At 56.4% G+C, this 14,492-nt stretch overlaps 1 protein-coding gene across 4 annotated transcripts in view; it reads right to left on the bottom strand.

Moving 5' to 3' along the window:
* Positions 1 to 7,472, bottom strand: part of CPAMD8 (C3 and PZP like alpha-2-macroglobulin domain containing 8) — a 74,136-nt gene extending 66,664 nt beyond the window's left edge. For all 4 annotated transcript variants that reach the window (XR_015726699.1, XM_045778708.2, XM_087867184.1 and 1 more), the window contains exons 1-3: positions 7,236 to 7,472; positions 3,061 to 3,212; positions 1,479 to 1,501 (exon numbers count right to left, since the gene is read on the bottom strand). Coding sequence is in view for 3 of the 4 variants with exons in the window: in XM_045778708.2 (XP_045634664.2) it covers positions 1,479 to 1,501; positions 3,061 to 3,212; positions 7,236 to 7,465 (405 nt within the window). In the remaining variant the exon portion in view is untranslated. The remainder of the gene's footprint in view (positions 1 to 1,478; positions 1,502 to 3,060; positions 3,213 to 7,235) is intronic.
* Between the last annotated feature and the right edge of the window lie 7,020 nt (positions 7,473 to 14,492).

Here is a 14,492-nt window from a genome sequence, read left to right as displayed (position 1 = left end):
AAAGGGCAGCTCTGGGAGACTTATCAAGGGCTTCCCAACTATTGACATCTGGGGCTGGCTCTTTCTTGGTCATGGAGGCTGTCCTGTGCACTGTCCCCAGCACATGGAGGCTATCCTGAGCACCCAGGAGGTGCCCTCCCCTGTTGTGACAACCAAAATGGTCTCTAGACACTGATGTCCTGGGGCCGGGGGCGGGGGGTAGGGCAAACATCCCCACCAGGTGGGAGCTGCTGCCTTAGAGAAAAGGTTCTGCTGTTGTCAGGAAGGTAGGAAGGCCTCTGTCCCGCAGCGCTCAGGCACTAGGGACACCCTGCAGAGGAGAGGAACCACTTCAGACTTGGTACGGATCACTGGGGGAGGGCACACTGTAATTCAGAATGACTCTCGATGTCACCCATTCATTCCGGGACTCCTCTGAGTGCCTGATAAAAGTTAAGGAACAGCTAACCCAGAAAATACCGACAATTTCAGGGCTTGTGAACCCCTTGAAATCCAAAGATTCCAGTTCAAAAACCCACATCAGAGAATTACCTACGGTGTGGTCTGGTTCACAAAATAATTTTAAAATAATAATATTCAATGCCGGTGAAGCTGTGGGAAGTTTGGTCTCTACTACGTCACAGGTGGTGCCGTGCAGGGGGACTGCTGTGTCTTGAAAGACAAAGCAGGACCAAGCACGAGGCTTGGTTCCTAACCTGGTCATTCTTCTTTCGGGGTGTTCAGCCCAAGGCAGGCATTCAGAATGCTAAGACATCTTGGGGGCACCTGGGTGGCTCAGTCAGTGAAGCACCTGCCTTCAGCTCACGTCATGATCCCGGAGTCCCAGGATCGAGGCCCACATCGGGCTCCCTGTTCAGCGGGGAGCCTGCTTCTCCCTCCCCCTTTACCTCCCACCCCCACAGATGCCCACACATGCACGCGCATGTGCGCGCACTCTCTCTCACTCTCTCAGATAAATAAAATCTTTTAAAAAAAAGAATGCTAAGACATCTTTATGTGCAAAGATGCCTGCAATGTTTGGATTATGTTATCAAAACCCTGAAAACAATCTTTTAAAAAATCTAACCATGTACAAGGTGGAGAGGGTTAATAAATTAGTACATAAAAGAGATGGGATAGGATGAGGTTAACAATAGGAGGCAAATTACTATTATAGAGATTTGAACACATGGAATTATGTTTACACAGCGCGTTAAGAGAAAATAGCAGGAAGTGAAAGGGGGTCTACCCTTTAATTGCAGCTATGAAAGAAATGTCTTTATGTGGATGAGGATTTATGGGAAACATGAGAAAGTGAAAAGTATGGGGGGATGGGATTATGGATGAGTTTTCTCCTTTTCTCAATTTTTTCTTCATTATTCATTGCTGACATCACCACTAATGATTTTTCTCACCACACATGAAACTTCTCTTGTTCCATTCCAAATCAGTTACTTCCAAGGTAGGGTTCGGTAAGATGTTACAAATTCATAGCTTACCTTCAGTTTGATTGTCCCTTTATCTAAAAAATAAAAATTAAATGAAAACAGTTAAATTGGAAGCTGGGTTTGCCTACCTCCCTGAGCTGTAGCCTTATAACTGGGGGCCTTCTCAACCCAGAGGAATTGTCTGTGGACGGACACACACACTGGGTCATGCCGGTCTGGGCTGGGATTGGGAAAAGTGAGAGGTTTCCTCCAAGCTGGTGAGAGCCTGAAGGCCAGAGGGGATGGACAAAACCGAACTATTCAGGGGAAAGCTGGCCAGCCCGCATACTTAATAATTCACTTCACCCCTGGCCCCATGCCCAAGGTGTGCTGTAAGGGGAGCAAAGAGAAGAGTCCAGGGCAGTGGAACAAGAAGGGTAGAGAGAAAGAACAGGAGACTGAGGTCCCCAGTAGACCTCCCTCCAGTAGATGTTTTCCCATCACCTTTCTCTTGACCCAAGCCGAAATATTTACCATTGTGACACCTGTCCGGGCTTTCTAAGACTTGATTTACTGTTTTTGCCTCCCAGTATCCGTTCCCCATTTTTTACTAGCAGAACCCCAATTTCCTTGGGGGGAGAGACCTGCCCAGCTCCCAGCTCAGGAGGTTTGGTGCGGCTCCGCCCATCTCTCTTGGGGCTCTGCGAAAATCTACATAGGCCTTCCCCCAGTCACAGTGATTGGTTCAGAGTTGAGCACATGACCCCAAATGGGCCAATCAGCATAGGCCTCCCCCCTGGACAGAGGGGTTGGGTCAGGATTGAATACATGACCCAAGTTAGGCCAATCAGAGAGAATGCTGGGACATTTCTCAGCGGGTTGGAGAACCTGTTATTCTCTCAGCTTGGGGGAGACGCAGGCCGGTTCGGAAGTGGGGCTGGGAGACGCAGCCAGGGATGCCAGTGGACTTGCCGAGTTATGACAGCCCATAAACACTTGGTTGCTGAAGCCAACTTGATGTGAGTTTTGGGGCGACCCACAGAGTCAGGACTGCCTGCACTCCTGCCTACCCAAGCCCTCTCCTGGTTTCCCCTCCAGGCCAGCCTCTCCCTCATCTCACTGGGGGATAGGTGCTGCCTCGCTGGCCTTAGGACCCCGACATCGTCCGTCTGTGTCTCCTGTGGCCAAATCACATTCTGTGTGAGGAATCAGGTGTCTCCCTGCTGGACTACAGACCCTGAGGCAGCTCCCTGCTCTCACCACCTGTGTCCAGGAGGCCCTCACTGTTGTTATCTGGCACCTAACACCACAGGGGCGCTAGAAGCTCGACCAAAGGTCTGAAGAGGTCCTGAGAGTCCCTCTGGGCCCCAGGCCCACCTCCAACCAGAAGGATGCCCGACTCCAACCAGATCTGCACCCACAGAACCTGGGCTGCAGAGAAACGATGCACCCTGATTTCCTAGACAGGGCAAGTTGCTGCCTCTACTGGGTCTCACTCTCCCCATCTGAAAAGTGGGGGGAAAAGAAATCTGCTTTCCTTCCCCTGATGGGAGGTGGGATGGAAGAGAAGCAAAGCAGTGCCCACACTGCCTGAGCCACGAAGGCCACTTTGCCAAGGGAGAGGAAGCCCTGGTCAGGCACCCCAGGGACCTACCCAAGATGGCTCCCTGGCTCCACGCCACCGCCTCGCCCTGGGCCACCAGCTGAGCCTGGACCATGACTTCCCGGGGGGAGTTAAAGATGGTCACACTGATGACTTCCTCCACTCCGGAGCGGAAGACAGAGGGCGCAGCAATCAAGTAGGCCCTGTAGGAAAGGAGAGCCTCAGTGAAGGTCACTCAGTTTGCAGTCAGTGCATTCTGCCACAGGACCTTTGCGAATGCCGCACCAACACTGTGAACCACTCTCCTGAGTAACTGGCAGGATCCCACTTCATCCTCACAGCCACCCTGTGACAAGCGCCAAAAAGCCATTTACAGAGTCAGAAATTAAGCCCTGGAAAGCCAAGCCACGTGCCCGAGCCAGTAAGAGACCAGGATTCAAACCCAGGCAGCCAGATTCCAGAACTCAGTGGAAAGAAACAAGGAGCTTCCTGCAGCATTAATCATAAGAACAAAACCCTGAAAATAAACTAAATGGCCCGAAACAGGAAGAGCTCTGTGAACAGTGGCACCAAAACAGGCCTCTCTTCCTGAAAATCCTCAGCTTCACCAACTGTGAAGATACTCCTGGAAGGTAGAGAACATTATCTTACTTTCCAGATGGGCAAGCTGTCGCTTCAGAAGGAGAAGGAATATGCCGCAGATCCCACAGACAGGGGAGAACCTTGGGGTGCCCGTAGGGCACCTGACCAGAGGCACACAGGTCCTCCCCACCTGAGCTCCCGCCCCTGGTGTTCTACAACTTTCCACGGATAATCAGAAAGTCTCATTCATCTCTGACCGTGAAAACTGCTCACAACGCAAAAGCAAGCACCAAGAGCCCAGACAGCAAAGGCAGCACAAACCCAGCTATGCAGAGAACTACAGGCACCAGGAGGAAACAGGCAAAAGGGAAAACACTAAGCCAGGCAATGAGAGTAGGAGAGATTTGCGTGTCTCAAAAATCCTTTCTGGGACAACCGGATGTCCACACACACAGAGACGAATTTAGACCCTGACGGAACGCCATACACTGAAGTGAACTCAAACTGGGTCAGAGATCTAGCAAGTATAAAACTAAAAGAGCGCTGGAAGAAAGCAGGAGAAATGGCTTCGGGAGCCTGGGTTAGGCAAAGATTTCATGCATAAGGTACTGATGCACGATCCATCAAAGAAATCATTGATAAACTGGACTTCATTAAAACTTCATGAAAAATCTGGCATTTTAAAAGACACACTGGGCTCCTGTTGGGTACCGTCCGGCCGCAGCACTGACCCTGGGAGCCCACCATGCTTTGTCCAGCTTGAACGGTGGCCAGAGCTCACGCACTCTGGCTTCCTACATGGACTGTCCCACTTCAGGACTGACCGGAGCCTGCAAGAACCTCGGGACATACCATGTACTTCCTATGTAACTCCAGCACTGATGAGAATGTGCCAAGACCCTACTTTTGTAAGCACGCAGCCCACATCCAGCAATGACTGGAACCAGTAACGACCCGGGGGTCCAGTGTTCCGACCGACTCCAGCACCACCCACCACCCACAATGACCGGGTTTCTACGTGCAGCGTCTGGCCTCAGCTGTGCACAGAGCATGCATTCATCCTGGGCATGTGACTGCATCATCTGGGGCATCAGTGACCCTGGGGTTCGTGAAGGCACTGTCCAGGTCCAGCACTGACCAGAATGTGGACGGATCCTGGGTCTTAGGTGTTCTCTCGGATTCTCATGCCAATGGGGTGTGCAAGCAGTGACAGTGGGGGAGACATATACTGCCTCAAGCATGGGAACTCTTGTTCTGTACGTGCTGTGTAGTGTCTTGCTGGCTCCAGCACCCACCAGAGCGTGCAGGGAGCTCCCTGAGCTCCCACGCACAGTGTCCGGCCTCAGCAGTTCACACAGCGAACAGCGATCCCAGTCACACTAGGTAGTGCCGTGTATTATCTAATCCCAACACTGGCCCGGGTGTGCAAGGCCTCTGGCTTCCTACGTGTCCTGCCCGCTGCAGCAGGACCTCAGGCCCCTCTAGGAATAATCTTTCCATCTAGCTCCCAGCTGATCCCCAGGACCTCCCACATAGCACACGCAGACCATGGAAGAGCATTCAGGGAATAGACAAGCCACACGTTCATGTTCCTTGGTCACGTCTTAAAGCCCGTATCCAGATCTCAGTTAGATTTTTCACCCAAAGGGCCTAGAGAACCCGACAGAACCAAATTAACTCTCCCTGAGGTTCAGGAGTTGCAGCTGTTGGGATGCTTGCCAGCCAAGCATTGGTGACCTGATGCACACACACGCCCCCCCCCCCGCCCCCCGGCATCAGGACTGACACTGGTTTCAGTCTCAGAAGGTCTCAGAAGGTCCCGGCCTGGGAAGGGTGGTGTTTGGTAAAGAGTAGACAGTACTGGTCTTTTTTTTTTTAGATTTTATTTATTTCTTTGAGAGAGGGAGTGAGCAGGAGAGAGCACAAGCAGGGTGAAGGGCAGAGGGAGAAGCAGGCTCCCCACTGAGCAGCAAGCCCGATGTAGGGCTCAATCCCAGGACTCTGGGTTAATGACCTGAGCAGAAGGCAGATCCCCAATGGACCAAGCCACCCAGGTGCCCTCAACAGTACTGGCCTTAGGACAATGTGCAAATCCGTGCTGCTTTCTGGGGTCAGGGATTCCTCATTCAAGTATCACATGGGTCAGGGCGCCTCAGTCAGTTAAGCATCTGCCCTCGGCTCAGGTCATGATCCCAGGGTCCTGGGATTGAGCCCTGCATTGGGCTCCCTGCTCAGCAGGGAGCCTGCTTCTCCCTCTCCCTCTGCCCATCCCCCTGCTTATGCGCGCTCTCTCTCTCACTCTCTCTCAAGTAAATAAATAAAATCTTTAAAGAAAAAATCACATGGGTCACAGAAGTGGGTATCCAGGGCTATTCCTAAACCCCAATCACTCTAGTGGGTTAGGCCACGGCTCTGGCTTAGAGGCCGACTAATCTAGAACTCCAGGTCAGTAATTTTGCAACTTCACTTCCTAGCACTTCGAGCCCCACACAGGGATTCCATTTTCCTTGACAGAAGGTAATATCCCAGGATGACTTTAGTCAGAGGCAAACACTCTTGAGAACGGCTTGAAACTCTGCAACCCAGAGACACTTGGTCTGTATAAGGCAGGGTCTGTACTTTAGGGCCCAGTCGAGCTGTGTGGTGGGGTGGACCTGTGCATGGCCAAATGTTTCTCAGCACCCCCAGCCTTCACTTAGTAGATTCGGGCAGCATTGCTTCCCCCTCGATGTGGACCAAAAATGCCCCTAGTATTACCCAATGACCCCAGGGAAGCAAAAATCATCTCCCCCTGGCTGAAGACCTCTATTTTAAGGAATGCCTTAAGATCCGGACAAAAATTTGCTGGATTCCAATGTCACAAGGCCCAGGGGAGGTAAATCCCACTGCTCAAAGCCCAGGATGGTGTCTTACTTTTCAAACTGTGATCCCAAAGGCACCGTGGCTGGAAGCGACACCACCCACCTCATCCCACGGTTGACCTGTTTTCTCGGAACTCCTAAGCAAGCGCTGCTGGAACAAGCCACCTCATCAAGGCTGAGGCCGGACTACACGGCTGAGCTCCGGCAGCTCCGGGCGGCCCCCCTGAACCCACAGCCTTGCAGGGCTCACCCCAACTTGGCAGGTCTGGGAATACTCCCGGTGAAGCCAACTCCTGGGAAATTCTCCTTAGCAGCTAGTTAATTCACCTCCTCAGCAGAAGCTCTGTAGTCAAACTTCAAGAAAAATGTGGAAGCCAAACAAACACTCCCTCCCCGCCACCACGCCCTCCCAAGGAAAACGGAACGGTAGGGCTCTCCTCCGGTTTCCCGGCCAAGACGCGCACCTCTTACCTCCATGCCACGGACAACTCGAAATCGCCACCCAGGACGACAGCCCCCGTCACACCAAAGGGGCAAGGTGGGGAGGAGGAGCTGGCCTCGCAGCCTTAGCTCTGGGGACTCCCTGTACCTCCGTGGGTTACCTCTGAAGGTCAGGGCACCCCCTTCCCAGTCCGACCCCTGGGAGTCAGGGGACAAGACTCCAGGTCCCGCCCAGTGCGGAGGCTGTGTAGCTTTGGACAAGTCGCTACACCTCTCTGAGCCGGTCCCCGGGACCCCCTCCCCGAGGACAGCCAACCTCCTCCGTCGCCCGGGGCAACTCACGGGGCCTGGGGCGCGGCGCACAAGCCGTCCCGTGGCGACAGAAGCAGAAGCAGGCGCCCGAGCAACGGGCAGAGCAGGGCGCCCCACATTTTTCGGCTCCGCGGGGGCGCCGCGCCCAGGGATGGGGCCGGGCTGGGGCTGGGCCAGGGTCGGGGTCCGCGCGCTGCGGTGCCCCCTGCGCCACCGGGGGCCCTTTGTTCGCAGCCCCCGCGCCGTGCGCACGGCGCCATGCGCCCCGCTCCGTGGCCGGCCAAGCTGGGGCAGCCCGGGACCAGCCCCCTCCCTGGACCCGCCTCGTCCCCGGGCCCGCCCCGCCCCAGCCCGGGTGCGCCCCGCCCCGCTCGCCCCCTCCCGGACCCGCCCGCCCCGCCCCGCTCCTTTCCCGGGACTCAGCCCCTGCACCTCACTCTCCCCAACCCGCTCCCGGGCCCTCCCCGCCCCCTGCCCGGACCCCTCGGTGGATCACCCACCGACCCTGACCACGCCCTCCCCGCTCCTCGGACCCGACTGGGCCCCTATGCCCCCCGCCCCCTCCCTGCACTGCTCTCTCCATCCTCCCAGCTCGGCAGCCCGCCCCGCCCCCTTTCCGGACCCCGACCCGCCCCCGCTCCCTTCTCGGGACTCATCCCCTCCGAGGACTCTCTCCGGACTCGCCCCACCCCCTGCCCGGGCCGGACCCCACCCTGGACCCACCCCCAGGCCAGGCCCAAGTCCTCCCCTTCCTCGGACCCAAGCTGTCCTTTCCTTCTCCCCCGATCTTCCGCGCTCCCGTCTCCCCGGGTTGTCAACCTCCTGGGACCCACCTCCTCCTGGGGCTGCCCCCCTACCCGACATCCCCTGCCTCCTCTCCAGCCTTCCTCCCCAGTCGCCCCCACCTGGCCCCCTCTGCGGACTCGCCCCGCCTCGGCCTCCCGGGAGGGAGCTGCCTCTCGGTGCCGCCTTCAAGCCCCGACCCGGCAGGGCGCCCACTCCAGCCAGGGCCCGGCGACCTGTGCAGTGCACGTGGCCTCAGGAGCGGAGCCCTTTGGGGAGACAGGCTGGCCAAGGGGTGAAACTTCCAGATGCGCAGCTGCCCCTGGGCCCCTGACTGCCGGTGCCCCTGATTGCGGGTGCCCCTGACTGCGGGTCCTCTCTTCTACCCTTTCCGCACCCCTGCCGCTGTCCACAAATCCCCTTGGCCAGGCCCCTCCCTCTCTGAGCCTCCCTTTCCCCTCTGACATACAGCAGGGTTGGACCCCTCAGAGTGCCCCCAATTGAGCAATGGCCCCATTGTCATAGGTTCCTGGGGGGGGGCGCACCTCCCTTCTATATCATGTCCAAGTCCTGTTCCCCCTCCTTCCAGCATCACCCCCCCCCAACTGGCACCATTGGCCCCTCTAGGAGGACCACTCCAGCTACCAGGGCCCTCCTAAAACTCTAGTGCTGACCACACTTCCCTCCTGCCCCAAATCTTTGGGGATCCCTGTTCATTGGGACCAAGTCCAAACTCCAGGCTGCCCTAATGGCTCGGCCTCACCCTGGCTCCTCAGATGCTTTGTGCTGAGCTCTTAAACTCTGCTCTTCTACCCTTTTCCTTTGGCTGCCCGACTCCTGCTCCTCTTGGAAGCTTCCTTTGAACCCTCCCTGTTCCCAGGCACCCTGGGTCCTTTAGGTGGCCTCCCCACCAGCCCTCTCTTGGCTTTAGGCCAAGCCATGGGCAGGGGACAGGAGGGCAGACAGGGCTTGCCCAGCAGATGTGGGAGGGGCCCTGCAGGAGCCTGGGGGGAAGGGGGAGGCAGCAGGCACAGGAGGGTGCTGAGCCCAGGAAGAGGTGCCGGCCTCTGATCTCAGCCCACTCCGGCATCAGGCAGGGCCTTCTAGTATAACCCTCCTGATAGCCATCTGTCCTGCCACTCCTCTTGCCCTTCGGTAAACTGGGCCCCACAGCTCCAGCCTCGAAGCCAGCCTCCTGCCCCTCCCTTCGCTCCCTCCTCCTTTGGGCTCTGGCCACACTAGTCTCCATGATTCCATGGACTGCCACCCACCACCACCACCAAGAAGCCAGCTGTCCCCTCTTCCTGGGATGGTCTTCCTCCTGGAGTCACAAGGCTGCTGCCCCCCCGCCCCGACGCTTCATGGCTAGCCCCACTGTCCCTCCTTCCCTGACTGCCGGTGTTGTAAGGCCTCAGATGTGACGGGCTGCCCTTCCAGGTCCCCAAAGGCCTAACTGTGAGCTCCCTGCTCTCACCAGGTATGCCCCCCACTCATCAGAAGAGGCTGTTCCCCACCTGTTCCCCTGTTAGCCTGACCAATTACACCCCACACAGCCTCAACCCAGCAGATCTCACCTCCTTGTTTCAAACAAGCCAATCACATCCTCCTCTGGGAACCAAGGGCACCCCACCCTCCTGTTACTACAAAGTCTGCCTCCTGCAGCCTCGGGCGGTTCACTCCCCTCCCAAGGGCAACCCCCACATGGTCTTGTGTGGCCAGCTGGGTCCTCCCCCCAACCCAGGGCTGTGAGTATATGACTGACTGCTGTCCGTCTCATCAGACCAGTGTTGGGTGTTGTGTGTTTGGCCATCTCAAACTGTTCAGGACAGGAGATCGATCCCTCCTTCACTGATGGGGTGAGAGGGAGGCGACCAGACACCACCATGCCCTCATCACCCAGTTGGACTCTCTGGTGCTCTGCACAGGAGCCATGACGTATTATCCCAGGGACACTTGCTGCCTGTCTGTCCCCCCTGGGGTAGCAGCCCCATTTGCTGCTGGACACCGGGTCCCTGGCTCCAAGTGGGCACGCAGTACACCTGTGCTGACATCCTCACCGGGCCCCCAAGCTGCTGTGGGGCCCTGGGGAAGAGCCAGTTGATCCATTTCTAGGAAGCGTGTGAGCTCTTGTTTCATAGGGTCATTGCTAAAAGTTGAGTTGTACAAACTTGCAGTTAAATATATGGTATTAAAAATAAAAGTTGTGGGCACCTCGGTGGTTAAGTCGGTTAAAGGTCTGCCTTTGGCTCAGGTTGGGATCCCAGGGTCGTGGGATCAAGTCCCACGTCAGGCTCTCTGCTCAGCAGGGAGTCTGCTTCTTCCTCCCCCTCTGCCTGCTGCTCCCCCTGCTTGTGCTCTGTCAAATAAATAAAATCTTAAAAAATAAAACAAAATAAACCAAAATAAAAGTTGTAAGTACTCTAAAGTGATCACTTCCTCATTTCCCCCACATCTTACTATTCTCTGTGCTCCTGAGGATATCCCTGACTCTTGTTTGTATCTGATGGTGAAGTGACTGTCATACTACACATCCCTCCCCAGGTCACATTTAGTGACTTCCTGCTGGTAGCTTCAAACTGGTGGGGCGGGGGTGGGGGGAGTCCCATCAATTCTGCTCTAATTTGCTTTGAAAGCACAAATTTGTTCCAACATGGTGGGTACGTCAGAGATGGGTTTGAGCACGATGAGCTCGAACGTGGTGTTGCCTGCGCAGGATTTTGTCCAGGGGCAACGCTGGATGAATGCGGAAAGCTGCGCCCGGCTGACCCGAGGTGCGTGGGAACGTACAACCTCCCCACTGCCACCACCACACACACCCCCGCCTCACCATCTACAGGCTTCCCCAGCTGTTAGGAGCTACCATGCCAGGCCCCACCTGGAAACCCGGCTACAACCTCCCCACACCATGTCCACCTGTGAATCTCAGGTCCCTTCCGAAGGTCAAGTGCTGTGTTTGCTGTTGTAGTCACATCTCTCTAAGCCACTTAATGTGTGTACAGCAGTCCTGCCATTTTTAGTAGGTGCCTTTTTCTAATGTGTCAATGACACAGTTTCTGGGTGGTGCCCTGACCCCGTCTTCCCATACTCCCTGTGGTTGGTGCCAGTTTGCAGGGCATGGTCATTTTTAGGAACGTCAGGTCAAGGCAGGACTGACGGGGTGTGTCCCACCGGGAGATAATTAAACATCTCTTAGAGGGCCAGAGATGCACTGCATAGCGGGCCGGGCCGGGTCTGGGTGGGCGGGTGAGGGAGATGGTCTTATTGTTAAAAAGCCTTTTGTTCTTTCGTGGAGCCTCCAGCTCCTAGACCTGCTGAGGGGTCGGAGTCTGGACGTCTGGACGTGGCGCGGGAAGACAGACGTGCAGACTCATGGCCCGCAACGTAGAGGGTTTTAGCACAGCATGGCAGGGACCCCGAAGCCAGGACAGCAACAGGGCATGCCTGTGTGTGGGAGCAGCTGGGGGGCATGATGTTGGCTGCCCAAGGGGGCACAGCAGAGACAGAACCAGGGCAGCCGCTGGCCGTACTCACAAAGCCGAAACTGCATGTGACCTCTGACCCTACTGGAAGGACACAGACGCCAAGGTGCTCCAGGGAAGAACGTTCCCAGCAGCCCTGTAAGGGGCAGTGAATAACCAGGAGCAGCCTACGTGTTCATCCAGGCGATGAGGGACACGCTGTTGAAGGAAGGAGGTGCCACGTTCGATCCCCCTCCCCCAAAGCAGGGAAAGTAGGGTGTGGGGGAAAACAGCAGCCAGGGAGAGGGTGTAGGAAGGCAAATTCGACAAGACCTGAGCACTTTCACTTCCTGAGGTGGGGGGGGAGGTCCAGACTAGGAGGGGAGAATTCCTGCATCTCGTGTTCTCTCTGCCAGGAGATGGGAGGACCAGGGGTGCTGGCTCTGCAGAGGGTCAATGGTCTGTCCCCACTGCCAGCGTGAGCCCACTCCCAAGGCTTCACGGTAAGCGGTGAGGTCCACCCGTGCAACGGAGTATTAGCTGTAAGAGGAACGAAGGCCTGAATCTTGAAGTCATCACGCTGCGAGACAGAAGCCAGACACAAACAGACAAATAGTGGGTGATTCCATGTCCATGAACTACCAAGAACAGGCAAATCCAGGGCGACAAGGAGATGCGTGGTTGCCAGGGGCTGGGGCAGGGGGATGAGGAGTGAGTCTGATGCAGACAGGGTCTCCTTTGGGGGTGATGGAAATGTTCTAGAATGGACCATGGTGACAGCTGCACGACTGTGAATATACTAAAAACCAGTGAAACCTTTGAAAAGGTGAATTGTTTGAGATGTGAGGTATTATCTCAATAAAGCTGTCGCTCAAGAAGCAGCAGCCCCGGGCGTGGCTCTTCAGCGGGAGTGTGGCTGGCTGGGAGTGCCTGGCGCTGCCGGCCACACCTGGGCCCCATGTGCCTCCTGGGCAGCAACTTGAAGGCCAAGTGCGAGCTGTCGAATTTGCTTTGGAAATTTGGAGCTAGAAAGTCCATCGTGCTCCAGATCCCTGTGCTTGGAGCAGCTCCCCCCACCACACCCCCAGCGCCTTGCTCCCCAATCTCCGGCCCCCACCGCCCCCAGAATGCCAAAGTTTTTCTCTGTGGCGTTGTTCCAAGGGTCACAGGCTCTGCTCGTCCCCTTGGGGAACATCTCGCTGAGGTGTTCAGCATCATATGAATGTGGACAGGCCGTGGGGGACTGTGCTGGTCTGTGCTGAGCAGAAGAGTTGGCTCCAGGCCAGCGTGGCCCTGCAGACATGGGGGATCGCTGGGAAGTGGAAATCTTAGGGCACGACCTGGGATTTCCTCTCTCGCTGCAGTTATGAGTGGGGCTGGGGTGTTGAGAGCTGACACACAGAGCCTGAGTACCTTCTTCCACTGCCCCCCAGCACAGGGAGCCCTGCCGGGGAGGGGCAGGCAGGCGTACCACCCCTTGGCCTTTGCAACAAGTACAGATCTGGGGGGTCACACTGGAAATCTAATTGCTGGTTACTTTCAGGATTCAAGGAGGAATGAGCAGTGACTGCTAATGGGTATGGGGTTTCATTTCTTTTTTTAAATTTTTTAAATATTTTACTTATTTATTTGCCAGAAAGAGAGAACGAGCAGGGGGAGCAGCAGGCAGAGGGAGAGGGAGAAGTAGGCTTCTCGCTGAACAAGGAGACCGAGGGGCCTCGATCCCAGGACCCTGGGATCATGACCTGAGCCGGAGGCAGACGCTTAACCAACTGAGCCACCCGGCACCCCAGAAACATAATTTTTTTAGATTCAAGAGATACGGCAGGAGAAAGTGTCGCAGGACCAGGACCTTCCAAGGAGGCAGAGGTATCTCAGAACTCTGCCAAGTGGGGTGCGTGGGCCTGACGTGGACTCTTGGCCTCTGCCTGCTCTGGGTTGGGGAGAAGCTAGCAGCCCCCTGAGGCTGCCGTGGGCATAGCGATGTCCACAGCTTCCTGTCTCCAGGAAGGAGCTCGTGCCCGCTCCAAGGAGCATGGGGAGATGGGGAAGGTTGAATCCAGCTGCAGTGGGCCCTCTTGGGGTGGAGGGACCCAGAGATCAAGCCAGGCTCCTCTCCTTGCCCTACAGGTCCTACCCTGTGTCCTCGGGGCTGGGTGTGGATGCAGGCCCTGGTGAGGGAGTGCTGGGCAGGGGGTCCCCGGGCCAGGCATGGCCACACTATCAGCTCTCAGGTCAGCCGTGGGCCGCTGGGGTGGTCTTGGGGGGCCTGCTGCTGCCTTGCCTCCGTTTCTGGGAACACGCACCAGCCTTGCTACTCCAGGCTTGGCAGCAGAATCATCGGGTCGGATGTCCCCAGAATCACTTCCTTGAGACCCCGATTTCCAGGTTTTCACTTCAAGGGCAAGCGCTATACCCTCCATGATCTTTGGGCCCCACAGTCCCCCGGACGGACCCCAGGCATCTTCCCCGCAGGCCACCCTCAGGAGGCCACTCAGTGATGTGCCTTCTGCACTCCCACGGCTCATTCTCATCTTCTAGATCCTGTCCCGGTGCTTCGACATTGTGAAGCCCCTCCCGGGGGGCTCCTCAGCTGTGTGGCTGTGTCTCCACTTGAATCCCTATAATGTATGCTCACCTGGGAGGAGTGTGGCGCTGGAATGTGTGTGTCTGTCCTGGGAGGAGGGTAGAGGTGCCATCGACAGCCCTATTTTTTTTTTAAGATTTTATTTATTTATTTGTCAGAGAGAGAGAGAGAGCGAGAACACAAGCAGGGGGAGTGGCAGAGAGAGGGAGAAGCAGGATCTCTGCTGAGCAGGGAGCCCGACGCGGGACTCGATCCCAGGACCCTGGAATCATGACCTGAGCCAAGGACAGACGTGTAACTGACTGAGCCACCCAGGCGTCCCCATCGACAACCCTTCTTACCAACACCAGGCACCTTAATCTGTCCCTTAGGCTGCCCCAAGGGCCCAACGTTCATTCTTTGAGACTCCAGCGAGAGGAGAGCAGGGACCAGCCTCAGGCAGCACTCAGGCCAGCTCTG

This window comes from Ursus americanus, chromosome 14 (genome assembly GCF_024610735.1).
Source record: "Ursus americanus isolate L20-20 chromosome 14, mUrsAme1.1.p, whole genome shotgun sequence".
In the NCBI taxonomy this organism is placed as follows: Eukaryota; Metazoa; Chordata; class Mammalia; order Carnivora; family Ursidae; genus Ursus; species Ursus americanus.
The sequence above is the reverse complement of the archived record's forward strand: the minus strand, read 5'-3'. Positions and strand labels throughout refer to the sequence as shown.